Genomic DNA, 20218 nt, shown 5'->3' with positions numbered 1-20218 from the left:
CCCCATCTTCTTCTTGCCTTTCATCCTAAGCCAATTTTAATATCATCACTCTCAGATGTGAAAATCTTTACTGTTGCCCACTGCCACTGGTAGTGATGGAAGATGTCATACCTCATGGGTTTATTGAAGATAGAAAAAAATATCAGATACAAACCTTCCTTTTGTACTACTTATTTTTGGATCGTCTGCCTCTGAACTGTGTGCCATATACATTCTTTTTCTTATTCCCACCCTCAATACCTTTTGTTGTTGGAATCTAGAATGTTCCCTACCTCCCTGCTTATGTGAATTCTACCCATGCCTTAAAAGCCCAGCTCTAATCCCACCTTCTCTGTCCCTTGAGTCTACACCAGTCTTCCCTGAGTTGGAACTCTGAGAGGAGTGTGTATCCACTTATTTGGCATATCTAGTATGTGACCTTATTCTGCTAGTTTAGGGTGTATGTTTACAGAGTCCAGTATTTTCCAGACCATATTGTGAGCTCCTTAAGCTTAAAAATTATATCTTGGATCATATTTTTCACTATATTTAGTAATTTATTGTTAGAGATAAATTCAAGGAACCTGTTGACAGTAGAAATGAATGAACTTCAATTTTGTATATGAAATTTAAAATAGGGACAAAACACACTAAGAAACCACAGACAGAAAGGACTGGGAGCATAATAGCTATCATGAAGAGTCAGACTTTTCTGTATTGTTGATACTACCCTCCTGTAAAAGAAGCTACCAATTATTTATACTTTACTAGTAAAGATGCAGTAATTCATTAGTAATTCTCTGTATTTTTTTTCATTTTAATTGACTTAGTTGTTTTTTGTTTTCTTAGATGAAGAGAGATGACTTATTTTGGGTTAAAATAAAATTAGATACATGAGCTCAACATTCTTTTCCTAGCAGTAGTGCTCTTAGAACATGCTGGGAAGCACGTAATTGGAAATTAAGGCAAGCTGTTAGGTTTTCTAACACCCACCCTAGTTTAATAGACTCCCTTTCTGTTCTTTGACCTAAACATCTTTCTGTACAGTTGATACTTATTTTATCTTAGGAATGCCCCTAGAACTTCCATTTAGATAATTAGGTAAACATAATGAATGTACCTGGTTATTTCTAGTTCGGGATTAGTCTATATAGAGTTTTTTTTTTATCAATTAAATAATTAGCATTTTCTGTAAGATATACTTTAATTCCTCTCATTCTCTTTATTAACTCTTTAGGTATAGGTATAAGCACATGTGTGTATATATACTTCATTTTTGGTTTTTTTTAAGTGTTTTATTCATAAATTAGTGGCCTTTTTTGTTTATTTTTTTCCTCTGTTTTTATGAAACAAATACAAACATACTCACGTTGCTAATATTTCATAGGTTTAATACTTTTGTTACTTTCTTCAGTGTGTAACTGACTTGGGGTTCTGGATCTCTTAATATAACTAAGAGTTTTAATGTATTTGTTGAAATTTTATCTCCACTCCCCTCAAAGCACTTCCTGGGGTGTGGAGGGTTGGGAACAAGGTTATCATTTTCAGTAACTTGTGTGATTTCTAGAGAACAGGATGTTTTCCTTGAAAATTCTTTTTAAATAAAGCCGAGATCCCAGCTCAACGATCCCTTCATTCCTGGATGAGAACTGTGGATGTGGCTTGCTTTGGTATTTTTCTAAAAAAAACCTTGATACTGTTTCACAGTAGTCTTGTTCACTTCATCCTTTTCATTCTCTGATTGCTGCTGTCCTCCTTTTTTTTGCTGTTGGTGGCACAGGAAGGCCAGCAGAGCATGAGCATGGGAAGTAGAGCATATGTAGGAAGGCATTTGCAGCTGTCCTTTAGTCACTCACTTGATGGGATGGCATTTGAAAGTGCTGAGATCGTGCACTGAATCAGAAGAATTTTCCCAAAAGGGCTACCTTGAGGTTAAGAGAAACTTCCCCTACTTTGTTGGAAGACACTGTTTGCTAGGAGAATCTGCCACTGCCGTCCTCACGGGTCAGGAAGGGGTGGTGGATCTGTCACCTTTACACTCTCAGGAAAAGCAAGTCTTTATCAAAATAAAACAGCCAGACATATCTGGATACTGATGTTGATGTGGAAATTACATTGCAGTAATAGTAGCCTTACAAGTAATTTTGTAGTGAATTTGGATTCTTATTCTTGTTAGGGTATATGTTTGTATCTGTTCATTTTGATTTTGTGCATGTTAATAATTTTAAGCCTCCCTACTGAAAAAGAAGACTCTTTTGTGTATGGATTGGTGTTGGAATTTTTTTTCAGAGAATATCTTTCATATTTAGAAACAGACATGGAGAAACATTAATTATAATTAATTTTCATATGAATGTCTATTTAGCTTAAAATATATCATTAATGTGAGGTATTTTCTCAGTTACCTTTCCCTTAAGGCCTATACTTTTTGAGTTACTATGTGGATTTTTACTATAGCTAAGAAGTAAGGCTGGGAAATTTGAGTGAATATGTTTGCTCTTTGGAAGAGAAAAGACCAGAAAAAGTAAATATTGTATTACCTTGTTTATCCTTTTCCTCTTGCACAAACATATCTTCCAAGGGTGTTTTCAGCAGTTCTTACATAAAAATTCAGTCACATCTGAATATTTTTATATTAGTATGAAACCACCAGAGATATGTGGTACTTTAAAAACTGCAAACTTGACATTCTCTGATTATAAAAGTTGTATAGGTAATCTTGTAAAATATAGAAAAGTATAAAAAGGAAAAAACCCCACAATTTCACATTCTAGAAAGAGTCATTGTTAACATTTTACTGTATTTTCTATGAATAGACCTAAGTGGTTTATATTTATTTGTGATCATACTATATGAACTTTTATATTCATCTTCTACAAATTAGTATTGTGTCCTAGACATTTTCTTGTATTATATGATTTTTTAAGGTAAATTTTATTTTTCTACTTGGATTTACAGTAAAAGAAAAAAACATCAAAATTACATCTAATTATAAAGACTAGATATTATTCAAGATACGAAATCCAAGATTTTTCTTTGGGGTTTGGGAAAGGGTAGGATATATATAGAATATTTGAGGATGGGAATAAGTAACAAATATTTTTCCTATTCCTACCTCTGAACACTTTTAATTAAAATGAAAGAGGACAAAACTTCTTAAAAAATGCTTTTTGAGCCAGCATATCATTATATATATAACCTATAGTAATTTTATGACCAAAGTAAGGTATTTACAATGAGTTATATTCCCAAACTAATAAAATGACTTTAGATCTGCAGGAAGCATTCTTTGAAAATGTCTTATAATTGAATTATAAGACATTTTCAGACCACTGTAGTTTTTCAAGCTACTGTGTTAAAATGAAGGTGTAATTCTGCCATCCTAAAGAGTAAGAATAACACATAATTATGTGTAAAAAAAACAAGTATTGTATGAGTCTAAAAACACAAAAAAGATATATGTCACAGTGGCATGCTAAAGCAGTAAAGATTATTTCCATATAGTGGAAACTTTTTAAATGTCAGACTAAGAAAATGTTGAACCAGTGTGGAAATTTAGACATTATTTTAACAAAGAGCATTTATCATAGGTCAGTTTGAGGCTAGTTTTAATATTTAGATATAGTTTAAATAGAGGGGAGCTTTTCCACCATATGTTAGACCATAAATACTTCCATTCTGTCACCCTCAGAAATATTGGCATATTTCCCAATAGTTTCTCCCAGATACTAGAATCCTTGTGATAGTTATAAATCATTGTTTAATTAACCATCTAAAATGTGCTAGGTATTATACTAGATTATGGAATTTCAAAAAAAGATGAGACATTGGCTCTGGCCTTCAGCAGTTTATTATTTACAGGTACTAATACAGTGTAGTAAGTGTGATAATAGAAGTTAGATACAAACTGCTATAAGTACACAGGTAAAGGAAGCTCAAGATGGGTCAGAGGAGATTAAATTTGGCTGGGCTTTGAAGAAGGTAGTGATAGTGTGGAAGGGCACTCAGGGCAAAGGAAATGGCTAAGAAAGGCACAGGGACATTGAAGTATATTGTCTATTGGAGAAAGAAGAGGGTCTATTGAGGCTGGGGTGCAAGTGAAAAATGAGGAAAAGAACATTGTAAAAGAGGAAGGAAAATGTAAGACCCAGAATTGAAGGTTCTAATGTGTTTTGGAGACAGTTTTATTATCTTCCAGATAAAAGGGAAACTTCATGTATTTTTTAAATAGCATAATTAAAGAAATCTCCTTTGTAATATTATTTTTCAAGAAATTTGGACATTGAAATAGGAAGAAACAAAGGCAGAAAAGCAAATTGTGAATCAAGGAAGGGACAATGAAAACTAGTGCATAGTTATTGAGAGCCAGTGCCCGGTACATTGTCTAAAGTTTATGTCCATTTTCATTATGGATCAATTAACAGAGTAGCAAGGTTAAAAATTTAGGCATGAAAAAAACTTAAGCGTGCTAGTAAATTAATGAGAAAGTACTAGTGGAGCTCACCATTTTGAATCTACAATCACATAGACTCATGGAACCTTAGCACAAGAAGTCTTTCATGATCATCCATTGCGTTGGCCCTTTCAAAGGAACTTTTTAAAGAAAGCAGCATGGATGTGTGATTAGTTTTGTCAGCCCAAACTCCCATGATCATTATTAAATACTGACAGCTCCGTGTGACCAGTGCATAACAGAGCATTGCCAAGCATGATTGTCTGGAGTCACTTGTGATCTGATCGGTCTCAATGTCAGGCGATGATACATGCTCACATGAAGAGTTCTACAGTAATGCAGTAATAGTTCCCTTAGGGAAATTGTAGTATTTGTTCATATGTGTTTAAAGTTTTCAAAAAATAACAGCTTTATTTGAGGTGTAATGCATCTACCATACAATTTTCCAATTTAAAGTGCACAATTCAGGAGGGTAGGAGGATGGGTGATTATAGGTAAAGGGCATGAAGAGGTACAAACTTCCATTATAAAAAAAAATACATTAGTCATGGGGATGAAAATACAGCACAGGATATAGTCACTAATATTATAATGTCTTTGTATGATGACAGATGGTAACCACACTTACTGGATCGAGCATTTAGTGATGTGTATAATTGTCAGATCACTATGTTGTACCCCTGAAACCACTAAAATACTGTATTTCAACTATACTTCAATAAAAAAAGTAAATGGCAAAAAAAAAAAGAAAGAAAATAGCATGGTAGTAGTTGTCTTTTTAGATTAATCAGTTGGTTGAGAAAATATAAGTGAAAAGCAATCATTAAAAGCATTGTTCAGTGTTTTATTTAATCACAGAAGCATCTACATATATTTGAAAAATAATGGTGAACGCGTAAGACATTGAATCTACAGACAGTATGTAGCATAGTGATTAATAGCTCAGACTTTGGAATCAGAACTTAGTTTGAATGCATTGCTTGCTAACTGTAACTATGGACAAATTATTTGCCCATCAGTGCCTCAGTTTTCTGTAAAATGTGAATAATCATAGTACCTACCACATAGATCTGTCATAAGGATTATAAATGAGTTAATACATGTAAAGAGCCTGGAACAGTGTTGAACACATTGTAAGCACTGTTCAGAGTGTTTGCCATCATGCCACTGTAGCTGTCTGTCTTCAAGTTGTGCAACAATTCAGAGACCTGTTTTTCTTTTATTAGATTCTTGTTCTGGTAAATGATTATCGGGGTCTTTGAATAGTTTATTATTGAAAAGATATAGTTATTTTTAGAAATTTGTGTTCACTATTTTACTTCATACCTTTTGAGATCTCTGCCCACCTTCTGCCAACACATGCCTTAGAGTTATCAAATCCCTTCTTATTTCTCACCTGTGGTTCCTAGAGAGATTTAAGTCCTAAAAAAAATTCTCTATGGAAACCTTTATATAGTATGAATTCAACATCTCTCCTGTGCATCTGCAGTGGTACTGTTATGTACCATTCTTTGGAGAATTAGGAAAATAGTCACTCAAATGATCTTTTGTGGTTCAGAAGATGAACCCTAATAGTCAGAGGATATGTAAGTCAGGCCATCTTGGCTGCAACTTTTCATGACGGTAATGATAGTGGCAATGGCTGCTTTCATCTGCTTCCCAAAGTCTCCCTTGTATTTTTTTTAATAGACTTTATTTTTTTAGAGCAGCAGTTTAGGTTCACAGCAAAATTAAGCAGAAGGTACATATATTTTCCATTGTGTTTTTTAACTCTCTGTAGCCTTTATCATCAAGCATAAGATCTGGCATATAGATGAATAAACAAATAGAACATTTTCAAAATATTTGTTTTTTTAAGAAATTCTTTCCTACACTGAGCTCTATATTTTCTTCTATACATTTTAAAGTTTTGTCTTTCACATTTAGGTTTATAATGTACCTGGAATTTATTTTTCTGTTTGGTGTGATTTAGAGACTTACTTAAATTTTTTTTTTCTTTTTACCATATGGGTATGCCCAGCATCATTTACAAATAGTTCTCTTTTCCTCAAATTTTAATGTCAACTCTTTGTATCATTTTTTTAAATATGCCTAGGTCTGTATCTAAATGCATCCTTCCTGTTCCTTTGGTCTTTTTGTTTATCTGTATCAACAACAAACTGTGTTCATTATTTTAGCTTTCCAATAATTCATAGTATCTAGTAGGATAAGTCCTTTCATATTTTGCAATGTTGTTAGGGTTTTTTCTTTGCTCTTCCAAATATGTTTTAGAATCAGCTTGTTAGGGTCCTTGGAAAACCACGTTAGGATTTTTATTGGAATGTGTAGATTAATTGGGAGAGACTCAACATCTTTATGATACCAGTCATCATTCACTAAATATTCATGGAGTACCTCTTACGTACTGGGAACTGGGAATATAGGAATAAACAAAGCTCACAAATACCCCTGAACTCATGGGGCTTACATTCTAGTAGAAGGAAATAGAATATAAATAAGATAAATAAATTATATGCTCTATTATTCATAATAGCCAAAAACTGGTAGCACTCTAAGTATCCATCAAATGTATATCCATAAAATGGAATACTACTAAGCAACAAAAAGGAATAAATTACTTAATACATGCAAGAACACAGATGAATTTCAAAAATATTAGAAGCCAGATATAATAACCTATATATTACATGGTTCCATTTATGTGAAATTTCTACAATAAACAAAAATATAGAGACAGAAAGTAGATCATTGGTTGCCTGGAGCTTGAAATTGGAATAAGGATTGACTACAAAAGTATGAGGGAACTTTTTAGGTGATGGCTGTGTTAAAAAACTGGATTGTGCTGATGGTTACACAATTGTATATATTTATTAAAATGTATTGAGTTGTATACTTATAAGGGGCAGATTTTGTGGTATATAAATTATACCTCAATAAAGATGTTTAAAATGACCATACTATTTTTATGCCAACACAGATGAACCTTAAAAACATGCTAAGTCACAAAGAAGCCAGTCACAAAAAGATATTATATGATTCCATTTATATAAAATATCCAAAATGGGCAAAGCTATAGTCATAGAAAGTACATTGGTGGTAGCCTACATCAGGAGGGAATAGAGAGAGAGTGACTTCCTAATGGGTATGGGTATCTTTTAAAAAAAAATTTTTTAAATTTTGCTATCATTAATGTACAATCACATGAGCAACATTGTAGTTACTAGATTGCTCCCGTTATCAAGCCCTCACCACACACCCCATTACAGTTACTGTCCATCAGTGTGGTAAGATGCTATAGAGTCACTACTTGTCTTCTCTCTGCTATACTGCCTTCCCTGTGCCCTTGCCCAACATGCTATGTGTGCTAATCGTAATGCCCCTTATTCCCCTTATCCCTCCCTGGTCCCTTTCCCTTTGACAACTGTTAGTCCATTCTTGGGATCTCTGAGTCTGCTGCTGTTTTGTTCCTTCAGTGTTTGCTTTGCTATACTCCATAGATGAGTGAAATCATTTGGTACTTTCTCCACCTGGCTTATTTCACTGAGCTTAATATCCCCTAGCTCCATCCGTGTTGTTGCAAATGGTAGGATTTGTTTTCATCTTATGGCTGAATAATATTCTATTGTGCATATATACCACCTCTTCTTTGTCCATTCATCTACTAATGGACACTTAAGTTGCTTCCATTTCTTGGCTATGGTAAATAGTGCTGCGATAAACAAAGGGATGCATGTCTTTTTGAAACTGGGCTCCTGTATTCTTAGGGTAAATTCCTAGGAGTGGAATTCCTGGATCAAATGGTATTTCTATTTTTAGTTTTTTGAGGAACGCCCATACTGCTTTCCACAATTGTTGAACTAATTTACATTCCCACCAGCGGTGTAGGAGGGTTCCCCTTTCTCCACATCCTCACCAACATTTGTTGTTGTTTGTCTTTTGGATGTTGGCCATCCTATCTGGTGTGAGATGGTATCTCACTGTGGTTTTAATTTGCATTTCTCTGATGATTAGTGATGTGGAGCATCTTTTCATGTGCCTGTTGGCCATCTGAATTTCTACTTTGGAGAAGTGTCTGTTCATATCCTCTGCCCATTTTTTAATTAGATTATTTGCTTTTGGTTTGTTGAAGTATATGAGCTCTTTGTATATTTTGGATGTCAACGCCTTATTGGATATGTCATTTATGAATATATTCTCCCATACTGTAGGATGCCTTTTTGTTCTACTGATGGTGTCCTTTGGTGTACAGAAGATTTTTATTTTGATATAGTCCCACTTGTTCATTTTTGCTTTTGTTTCCCTTTCTCATGGAGATATGTTCATGAAGAAGTTGTTCATCTTTATATTCAAGAGAGTTTTGCCTATGTTTTCTTCTAAGAGTTCTATGGTTTCATGACTTACATTCAGGTCTTTGATCCATTTCAAATTTACTTTTGTATATAGAGTTAGACAGTAATCCTGTTTCATTCTCTTACATGTAGCTCTCCAGTTTTGCCAACACCAGCTGCTGAAGAGGCTGTTATTTCCCCATTGTATATCCATGGCTCCTTTATCATATATTAATTGACCATATAGGCTTGGGTTTATATCTGGGCTCTCTAATCTGTTCCATTAATCTATGGGTCTGTTCTTGTGCCAGTACCAAATCGTCTTGATTACTGTGGCTTTGTAGTAGAGCTTTAAGTCGGGGAGCATAACTCTCCCAGCTTTATTCTTCCTTTTCAGGACTGCTTTGGCTATACGGGGCCTTTTATGGTTCCATATGAATTTTAGAACAATTTGCTGTAGTTCGTTGAAGAATGCTGTCGGTATGTTGGTATTTGCAAAGGTATTGCATTGAATCTGTAGATTGCTTTAGGCAGGATGGCCATTTTGACAATATTAATTCTTCCTATCCATGAGCACGGGATGTGTTTCCATTTATTGGTGTCTTCTTTAATTTTTCTCATTTTTCTCTTCTAGTTTTCAGGGTATAGGTCTTTCACTTCCTTGGCTAGGTTTATTCCTAGGTATTTTATTCTTTTTGATGCAATTGTGAATGGAATTCCTGATTTCTGCTAGTTTATCATTAGTGTATAGGAATGCAACAGATTTCTGTGTATTAATTTTGTATCCTGCAATTTTGCTGAATTCAGATATTAGATCTAGTGGTTTTGGAGTGGATTCTTTAGGGTTTTTTATGTACAATATCATGTCATCTGCAAATAGTGACAGTTTGACTTCTTCCTTGCCAACTGGATGCCTTTTATTTCTTTGTGTTGCCTGATTGCCATGGCTAGGGTGTCCAGTACTATGTTGAATAAAAGTGGGGAGAGTGGGCATCCTTGTCTTGTTCCCGATCTTAGAGGAAAAGCTTTCAGCTTCTCACTGTTAGTATGATGTTGGCTGTGGGTTTGTCATATATGGCCTTTATTATGTTGAGGTACTTGCCCTCTATAACCATTTAGTTGAGAGTTTTTATCATGAATGGATGTTGAATTTTCTTGAATGCTTTTTCATCATCTATGGAGATGATCATGTGGTTTTTATGATTCTTTTTGTTGATGTGGTGGATGATGTTGATAGATTTTCTAATGTTGTACCATCCTTGCATCCCTGAGATGAATCCCACTTGATCATGGTGTATGATTCTCTTGATGTATTTTTGAATTCGGTTTGCTAATATTTTGTTGAGTATTTTTGCATCTATGTTCATCAAGGACATTGGTCTGTAGTGTTCTTTTTTTGTGGTGTATTTGCCTGGTTTTAGTATTAGAGTGATGCTGCCTTCATAGAATGAGTTCAGAAGTATTTCCTCCTCTTCTATTTTTTTGGACAACTTTAAGGAGAATAGGTATTACATCTTCTCTAAGTATCTGATAAAATTCAGTGGTGAATCAATCTGGGCTGGGAGTTTTGTTCTTGGGTAATTCTTTGATTACTGATTTAATTTTATGGCTTGTAATTGGTCTGTTTAGATTTTCTGTTTCTGGGTCAGTCTTGGAAGGCTGTATTTTTCTAGAAAGTTGTCCATTTCTTCTAGGTTATCCTGTTTGTTAGCATATAGATGTTCATAGTATTCTCTAATAATTCTAATTTGTATTCTGTGGTGTCCATCATGATTAGTTCTTTCTCATTTCTGATTCTGCTTATGTGTGTAGATTCTCTTTTTTTCTTAATAAGTCTGGCTAGGGGTTTATCTATTTTAGTTTATTTTCTTAAAGAACCAGCTCTTGGTTCCATTGATTTTTTTCTATTGTTTTATTCATCTCAATTTTATTTATTTCTTCTCTGATCTTTATTATGCCCTCCTTCTGCTGACTTTGGGCCTCATTTGTTCTTCTTTTTCCAATTTCAACAGTTGTGAATTTAGACTATTCATTTGGGATTGTTCTTTCTTTAAATAGGCCTGGGTTGCTATATACTTTCCTCTTAGAACTGCCTTTACTGCGTCCCACAGAAGTTGGGGCATTGTGCTGTTGTTTTCATTTGTCTCCATATATTGCTGATCTCTTTTAATTTGGTCACTGATCCGTTGATTAGTTTGGAGCAAGTTTTTAATCCTGCATGTGTTTGTGAGCCTTTTTATTTTCTTTGTACAATTTATTTCTAGTTTTATATCTTTGTGGTCTGAGAAGTTGGTTGGTAGAATTTCAATCTTTTTGAATTTACTGAGGCTCTTTTTGTGGCCTAGTGTGTGGTCTTTTCTGGAAAATGTTCCATGTGCACTTGAGAAGAATGTGTATCCTGCTGCTTTTGGATGTAGAGTTCTGTAGATGTGTGTTTGGTCCATCTGTTGTAATGTGTTGTTCAGTGCCTCTGTGTCCTTACTTATTTTCTGTCTGGTTGATCTATCCTTCAAAGTGAGTGGTGTGTTTAGGTCTCCTAAAATGAATGCCTTGCATTCTATTTCCTCCTTTAATTCTGTTAGTATTTGTTTCACATATGTGGGTGCTCCTTTGTTTGGTGTGTAGATATTTACAATGGTTATATCCTCTTGTTGGACTGACCCCTTTATCATTATGTAATGTCCTTCTTTGTCTCTTGTTACTTTCTTTGTTTTGAAGTCTATTTTGTCTGATACAAGTATTGTAACACCTGTTTTTTTCTCCCTATTGTTTGCATGAAGTATCTTTTTCCGTCCCTTCACTTTTAGTCTGTGTGTGTCTTTAGGTTTGAAGTGAGTTTCTTGTAGGGAGCATATAGATGGGTCTTGATTTTTTTAACATTCTGTTACTCTGTATCTTTTGATTTGTGCTTTTAGCCATTTATATTTAGGGAGATTTTCGATAGATATGTACTTATTGCCATTGCAGGCTTTGGATTTGTGGTTACCAAATGTTCAAGGGCAGCTTCTTTATTAATAGTCTAACTTAACTCACTTATTATGCTATTATAAACACAGTCTGATGATTCTTTATTTCTCTCCCTTCTTTTTCTTCTTCCTCCACTCTTTATATGCTAGGTGTTTTACTCTGTACTCTTTGTGTTTTCCTTGACTGATTTTGTGGATAGCTAATTTTATTTTGCATTTAGCTAGTATTTGGTTGGACTTCTTTCTTTGCTGTGATTTTATTTTCTCTGGTGACATCTATTTAGCCTTAGGTACTTCCATCTAGAACAGTTCCTTTAAAATACGTTGTAGAGGTGGTTTGTGGGAGGTAAATTCCCTCAATTTTTGCTTGTCTGGGAATTGTGTAATCCCTCCTTCAAATTTAAATGATAATCTTGCTGGATACAGTATTGGTTTGAGGCCCTTCTGTTTCATTGCATTGAATATATCATGCCATTCCCTTCTGGCGTGTAAGGTTTCTGCTAAGAAGTCTGATGATAGCCTGATGGGTTTTCCTTTGTAGGTGATCATTTTTCCCTCTCTGGTTGCTTGTAATACCCTGTCCTTGCTTTGATCTTTGCCATTTTAATTATTATATGTCTTAGTGTTGTCCTCCTTGGGTCCCTTGTGTTGGGAGATCTGTGGACTTCCATGGCTAAGAGACTATTTCCTTCCCAGATTGGGGACGTTTTCAGCAATTATTTCTTCAAAGACAGTTTCTATTCCTTCTTCTCTCTCTTCTTCTTCTGGTACTCCTATAATGCAAAATTGTTCCGTTTGGATTGGTCACATAGTTCTCTTAATATTCTTTCATTCCTAGAGATCTCTCTCTGCCTCAGCTTCTCTGTATTCCTGTTCTCTGATTTCTGTTCCATTAACAATCTCTTCCCCCTCATCCAGTCTGCTCTTAAATCCTTCCATTGTTGTTTCATTTCTGTTATCTCCCTTCTGAATTCATCCCTTAGCCCTTAAATATTACTCTGTAGCTCCATCAGATGCTTATGACTTTTATTTTGAATTCTTTTTCAGGAAGATTGGTGATTTCAGGCTCACCAAGCCCTTTCTCTGATGTTTGAGGAATTTTGGACTGAACAAGGTTCTTCTGCCTTTTCATGGCGATGGGAGTGGTTGCCAGCAAGTGGTGTGTGTGTCAGCTGGGAGAACAAAAATCCCTTCCTGCTTGCTGGTTGCCTTGCCTGTCTCTGCTGTCTGTGCCAGTTAACTGCAGATAGAGAGCAGCCTATGGGTTAATTACCTGAGCTGACGCAGGTGGGGCAGCCTTCAAGATGGCCCAGGGCACTGGTGTGGGTTGCAGGCCAGCAGTGTGTGTTCTGCTGCAAGAGCAAAGCCTTTTGTGCCTCCCGGTCTCCGTGCCCATCTCTGCTGCCTTTGCCGATCAACCACACTCAGAAAGCAGCCTCTGGGTTAATCCCCTGAGCTGCCCTGGTTAGGGGGTCCTTGGGATGGCCTAAGGCAGTGGTGGGGGTTGCAGGCAAGTAGTGCATGTTCTGCCGTTAGAACAGAGCCCCTTTGTGCCTTCTGGACTCTGTGCCGGTCTCTGCTGTCTGTGCCCATCAGCCGCACATAGGGAGCAGCCTCTGGGTCTGGGCTGGTCAGCCGGGAACAGGGAAAAGTCTCTGTGCTAAGCTGTGGGGTTGCTCCCTGGGTGTTCCACGGCAATGGCAAGTCAGCTGGTTTTCTTGCAGTGCCAGCGGTGGGGAAGGAATGGCACGCTGCTTATTGCCATGAAGAGCTTCAGAGCTCTGTTGCCACCCAGGGGGTTAGGGCACCTGATGTTCCTTAAAGTTCCCAGCCTGCTGGGCTGAGCGTGCCAAGACAATTTTGTCCACCTGTTAAACCCTTGTCCCTTTAAGACTTTTAAAGTGCCTCCATTTCTTTTGTCCCAGGGCATCTGGCTGTGGGGACCTGTTTGCAGTCTCAATCTTGGACCTTGCTTTTCCTCTCCTCCAATATCCAGTGCACCGTGCAATGTGTGTCTGTGCTCCCTGGGCAGACCACCAGGGCTGGTTATTTAGCAGTCCTGTGCTTCCACTCCCTCCCCACTCTGATTCCCTTCTTCCCGCTGGTGAGCTGGGGTGGGGGGAGTGCTCGGGTCCCACTGGGTTACAGCTTTGTATCCTACCCTTTTCTGTGAGATGTTGGGCTCTTGCAGATGTATACTGTATTTTCTGGTCACTCTTTTAGGAATAGTTGTATTCGCTGTTGTGTTTTCAAAGTATATATGGTATTGGGAGGAGACTTCTTCTGCCACCCTACTCATGCTGCCATCTTGAAAATCTGATATGGGTTTCTTTTTAAGGTGATGAAACTGTTCTAAGATTATACAACTCTGTAAATATATTAAAAACCATCAAATTGTACACTTTAAATGGGTGAGTTGTTGCGCATGTAAATTATCTCATGCTGTTCTAGAAAATAAATAAAATTATATGCTATATGTGAAGAAGAATTAGGGGAGGGAGGTGGTGGTGAGGAAGGCCTCACTGAGAAGCTAACAGTTGAATTCTAACAGTTGAATGAATACTTGAAAAGAAAAAATTGAGTCATGTGGATTCCTGGGGGAAGAACTTTCTGGGAAGAGGGGATAATCAGTGGAAGAACCTGAGATGGGAGTATACCTGGCAAGTTGGAGGAACATCAGTGAGACCATCAAGGGAGAGAGTAGAAGGAAATAAAGTTGGGAAATGGACTCATATAGGGTTTGTAAGGACTTTGGTTTCCACATTAAGGGATATGAGTCATGCAGAGTTTTGAGTTCGAGTTATGACATCATCTGACACGTTTTTTTCAGAGGCTAGCTACTATGCTGAAAATAAACTGAAAGGTAGCCTGGGTAGACTCAGGGAAACAGCTAGAAGGCAGCAATCCACAAGAAAGAGAAAAGTGACTTGGACCAAGGTTGAAGAAAAATGCGGTCAGTTTTCAAATATATTTTGAAGGAAGAAATAAGATCTCTTCACAGATTAGAGATGAGATGTGAGAGATAGTGTCAAAGAAGATAACATATTTTTTGGCCAGAGAAACTGAGAGGGGGAAGTTTGAGGATAAAGCAGATTTGGGGGAGTGGGAGAAGTGCTAGGAGTTCTGTTTCTGATGTGCTAGAGAAGCCTCTCATATATCCAAGAACAGATTTGAGTAAGCAATTTGAATTTCTAAATCTGGAGTCTAGGAATAAGTCCTCAAGTAAAGATTGTATTTAAAGCCACAAGTCCTTCAATCCACCAACACAATAAACTTATAAGACCAGCCTTTATTTTTCCTTAAGAGATGCTTTTCAAAATTTTTAACTTAACCTTCCCCTGCCTCCAAAGAGAAAAAAATGTTAATTTTCTTGTATTTCAGGATCTTCAAGATGAAGTTCAAAGGGAGACTGATAATCTGCAAAAACTACAGGCCCAGAAACAGCAAGTACAGGAGCTCCTTGATGGACTGGATGAGCAGAAATCCCAGCTGGAGGAGCAGCTCAGGGACGTCAGAAAGAAATGTGCTGAGGAGGCCCAGCTGGTAAAGCCTGACTGTTTAGTGCTGCCTATGTCTCTGTGTTAGTGCTTTTCCTGGCTTAGGTTGGAACATGATCTGCTTGTTGTTGATATTGGTTGAAGGCAATCTAATCAATAGCTTGGGTACATGAAGGAGATGAAGCACAGTGCATCCAGAAGTTAGGGGCCCATTTCAGGGAAAATAGGACATGGAATGTACTTTTTAACACATTTCAGTTGGAGATATGTTACCTATGCCTTCAGCTCTGTTCTGTCTATCCCTTAATTGTTCTTTTCTACCGAAAATACACATTGAAACACAAAATAGTAAACCAAAATAAATATATTGCATTGTAACATCTTAATTACATGTCTCTTTTTAATCCCCCTTTCTTCTCATTTGCCTGCACATCATAGATCTCATCCCTGAAAGCTGAGTTAACTAGTCAGGAATCACAGATCGCCACTTGCGAAGAAGAGCTGGCCAAAGCTAGGGAAGAACTGAGTCGCCTGCAGCAGGAGACAGCAGAGTTGGAGGAGAGCGTGGAGTCTGGGAAGGCTCAGCTGGGGCCGCTCCAGCAGCACCTGCAGGATTCACAGCAGGAAGTCAGTTCAGTAAGTCTTTGCAGCAGCAAGAAGTAGACCCAAGTGGGCCCACATGTATCCTCATAGTAAATAATACTTTCTCAACTTCTCCTTCTCTCTCTGCCTAGTTTATTATTCATTTTGCAGCCATTTCATAGAGATAGATCTCTTGTGATATAAGTTAAAACTCTACTACACCTTGTACATCTGATAATTATCATTGGAGTTATTGTTAAGAGTGTGAGCTTTGTAGTTACATAGTTGAGGTGTAGTTGCCGGTTCTGCCACTTACTGCCTGAATCATCTTAATAGCAGATTCCTCATTTTTAAAATTGGAGAATGAATAGTACTGTACTTGTAGAACTGCTGTGTTGAGTAAATGAGGCAAAACCTGTGAGATGTTTTAATGGAGTGTTTGATACATAAACGCTGGAGATGTTTTACTTATTTTTATACCAGTGTCTTCCCTTTTGTGATTCTAATCTTAAAATCAGCTTTGCTCATTTGGAAACCTTTATTGTTTTAATTAGGGAATTGTTCTTTGTATAGACAGATGTGCAATGTTGTGGGTCCAGAGTATAGATCCTTTGCTTTGTTACTCCTATGCTTCCATAAATGGAGAATAATATTTTATAGAATGACAGTTAAGGTGGTTACATACAGGTGTAGAGATCATGCATCTCATACCTTTCGTTTTGAATTTGAACAAACTGAAGCCAAGGAGTCTTAAGTAACTTCCCTGTGGTTACATAGCCTTTAAAAAGAGTCACAGCCTAAAATCCAGGTCTCCTAAAACCTTGCCCAGTGATCTCCTAAAACCAAGCCTAGAATATGTAATGAAGTCCTTTCCCTTGATAGGCTTTCTTCTGCCCTTTTGTCTGACAGGTCAGTGCCTACACACTCATCTTGCAAGACTTAGGTTAACCTCTTATTTCTTTATGGTGTTTCGTGAACCTGCCTTTATTACTGGACTCTGTACTTCTGTTACAGCAATAGTAACATTTTCCCCTGAATATTTGTTTATGTGTCTGTTTCTCCCAGTGACTTAGCTTTTGGTCTAGGAACTTACACATTTTTTATTTTGTATCATCTAGCAGTCTCATCCCAGTGTAGGTACTCAATAAAGAAGTAACCCAAAGGAAAGTTTTCCTAGTTGAGAGTGCTGCCAGATGAATGGATATTCTTTAAAACAGTTTTCTTCTTTGAGTTTTTTTTAAAAAACCTTTTTTTAAGGCATATTTTACATGCCATAAAAGTCACAGATTTTATTTAAGGGTACAATTTAGTGATTTTTCAGTGAATTTAGAGTTCAAACATCACAACCCAGTTATAGAACATTTCCATCACTCCCAAAATATCTCTTGTGCTCATTTGTAGTCAATCCCCATTCTTACACCCAGGTAACCACTAATCTGCCATCTGCTTCTATAAATTTGCCTTTTCTGAGTATTTTGTATAGATGAGACATAAAACACTTTGTAATCTTTCTTGTTTGGTTTCTTTCACTTAGTGTAATGTTTTTGAGGCTCATCCATGTTGTAGCATGTATCAACATTATATTCCATTGCATATTTATAAAGTATTTTTTTATTTGCCAGTTAATGAGCATTTGGATTCTTTCTATTTATTGGCCATTATGAAAAATGCTGCCATAAACATTTGCATATATTTCTTTGTGTAGACATGTTTTCATTTCTCTTGGTTATGGACTGGTTATACTGTAAAGTTATGTTTAACTTTGTTTCTTAACTTTAAATTGCCAAACTGTTTTCCAAAGTGACTGTACCATTTACATTGCCAGTAGCAGTATGTGAGGTTTCCAGTTTTTCTACATTTTTGCCAACTCTTGTTTCTGTTTTTTTATATTATAGTCATTCTGGTAGGTATAAAGTGGTATATCATAATATTTTAAATTCTCATTTCTCTAATGATTAGGGATTCAGAGCATCTTTTCAGTCATTTGTATGTGGGGGTTTTTAGCATTTGTATATCCTCTTGGATGAATGTCTATGTAAGTCTTTCACCCATTTAAAAAAATTGGGTTTTTCTTATTAAATTACAAGAGTTTTTAAAATAAAAAAATTCTGGATTTAAGTCCTTTATCAGATACTTGATTTGCAGATAATTAGTCCCAATATCTGGCTTGTCTTTTCATTTATTTATTTGTTTATTTATTTATTTATTTATTTATTTATTTATTTATTTATTTATTTATTTATTTATTTATCCACTCGTTCGTTCATTCACCCATCCATCCATCTATTTATTTACCTATTTATTTATCTATCTATCTATCTATCTATCTATCTATCTATCTATCTATCTATCTATTTATTTATTTATTTATTTATTTATTTATTTATTTATTTATTTATTTATTTATTTATTTATCTATCTATCTACCAGCTTTCTTGAAAGGGGACTTCTTTCAAAGCAAAGAACATAAATGAGAGAAGTAGAAAGGACTCTGGATATTATAAATTACCACTAAGAAAATAAAACAATTTTTGTAAATAAGGAAAATTGCCTCAGTAAACTATACTACCAAGTGTGCCACAGTATATATACTTGATATCTGTGGAAGAAATCTGACCTCCAAACCTTAAACATCAACATAACCATTTATTATATTTGACTAAGTGACTTCCGTGTCTTTCCCACAGAGGGCAGTATTTTCCCATGGGTGTATAAAAATGAAAATCTGGTTGTAAATGAATCTGAGACTTTTATTGCTCTTTAAAGGTAAACTAAAGCTTGCCTGGAAAAAGGAATAACTGAAGAAAATTTTTCTGATTTGTAAACTTTCACCTTTATTCCTGACCTCATATTTTCAGCAAGAAAATGCAAAGAATCTCTGGCGTAAACTCTGTGTATCTTACCTGTACAAATTATGCTATTTTACCCCAGTATTTCTGGCTTTCTAATAGCTTTATTATACTTCTCTTACACAATTTGCAAAGAGCTTATGTTAGTTGTGTGACTTTTTTTTCTATGTCCTCTAAATTTATGCAGGGGCTAAGGAAAAACACAGGCTTAAAACAGGTATGTGACAGAGCCAGATATAGGAAACCTTAGTTTTGTTCAAGATTCTATTGATAGTTTCAGAAGTAACTGTAAGGAACAAACTGTCCTAAATAGAGCTCTTTGATAGGCAACTATTTCCATTCTTAAGTGCTTCATCTATATGATAGATACTATATTAGTGTTAAGTTTTTAAACTTTAGACTGCCGGGTTGTAGTGGGTATTAAAATTGATATTATGGATGTGATGAAGATTTTTTTAAAAAATGAAATAAGAGAATAGAAAACAAGTACATTACATGTAGTAAGGAGTATTAATTCATGAAACTTGTTTCACTACTGTACATGTGTGTGTGTGTAATTATATATGTATCTACATTATTTATGTATGTTTATGTTTATACACACACATAGACATATCCAAATATATACAGATATATTTACTGGGTTAGGATGTAAAATATATTTCTTTCTATGGATTCAAGTAAAAAAAGTTTATAAACCACTGCTTTATAGCACTAGGAATATATAAGCATGTGCTGTGTGTTACAAATATGTACTATTTTTGGCTTGTTTAAATTTTAAATACAGTGAAGTTTAGTAAATATATATGCTTACTGATGCCCACTGTTTAAGTTTATAAGTACAATACTTGTATTCATCAGTGAACATATATTAAGCACTTACAGTGTACATCATTGTACTGGATGTTGGAGATACAAAGTTAACTAAAGTTGTGGTTCTTACCCTCAAAGAGCTCAAGTCAAGGTCTAACTTTTTTTAAAAATGGAGTGAATTAGTGAAAAAAGAACAAAGGAAAACTTAACTGATGTAATAGAAACACAGTGTGCTAGGCACTTTGACACAAATTGTTCATCAATAAAGTTTATATTTTACAAAGTTATTTCAAGCATATCTTGCTTCATGTAATAGCCATGTATGGAAATAGTTCTCATTCGCTTTATAGATTAAGCAGTGGAGACTTGGATGTTACTTTGACTAAGATCACTTAACTAGAAGATGAGAGAGCTAGGTTTACATCTGTCTCCCAATCCAATATATTGTTCCCCAGGTATGACTCTGAAAAGACCTGTGGTAAATTACAGAATCCAAACTGAGTAACTTAAAAACCTTATGGGGAAAATAAGATTAACAGAATAGAACTGTGGTTTATGAAATGTCAATAGGTAATTTTTATACTTGCTAAAAACAAAAAAATATGCAGCATGCTAGTAAAGAGAATTCTAATGTAATTAAAAAAATGTATATTTTATGAAAAATGGGTACTATTCAGTAAAATTCCTGGGGAATACCTGGGGAACAATATATTGGGTTGGGAGATAGAAGTAAACCTAGCTCTGTCATCTA

At 35.6% G+C, this 20218-nt stretch overlaps 1 protein-coding gene across 3 annotated transcripts in view; it reads left to right on the top strand.

Annotated features, from left to right (window-relative positions):
- Positions 1-20218, top strand: part of EPS15 (epidermal growth factor receptor pathway substrate 15) — a 163027-nt gene that overhangs the window by 105905 nt on the left and 36904 nt on the right. For all 3 annotated transcript variants that reach the window (XM_037021847.2, XM_073233918.1, XM_037021845.2), the window contains 2 exons: positions 15108-15269; positions 15662-15859. In XM_037021847.2, the coding sequence (XP_036877742.1) occupies positions 15108-15269; positions 15662-15859 (360 nt within the window). The remainder of the gene's footprint in view (positions 1-15107; positions 15270-15661; positions 15860-20218) is intronic.

This window comes from Manis javanica, chromosome 4 (assembly GCF_040802235.1).
Source record: "Manis javanica isolate MJ-LG chromosome 4, MJ_LKY, whole genome shotgun sequence".
Taxonomy (NCBI): domain Eukaryota; kingdom Metazoa; phylum Chordata; class Mammalia; order Pholidota; family Manidae; genus Manis; species Manis javanica.
Note: the sequence above shows the minus strand (reverse complement) of the source record. Positions and strands in the feature narration are given on the sequence as shown.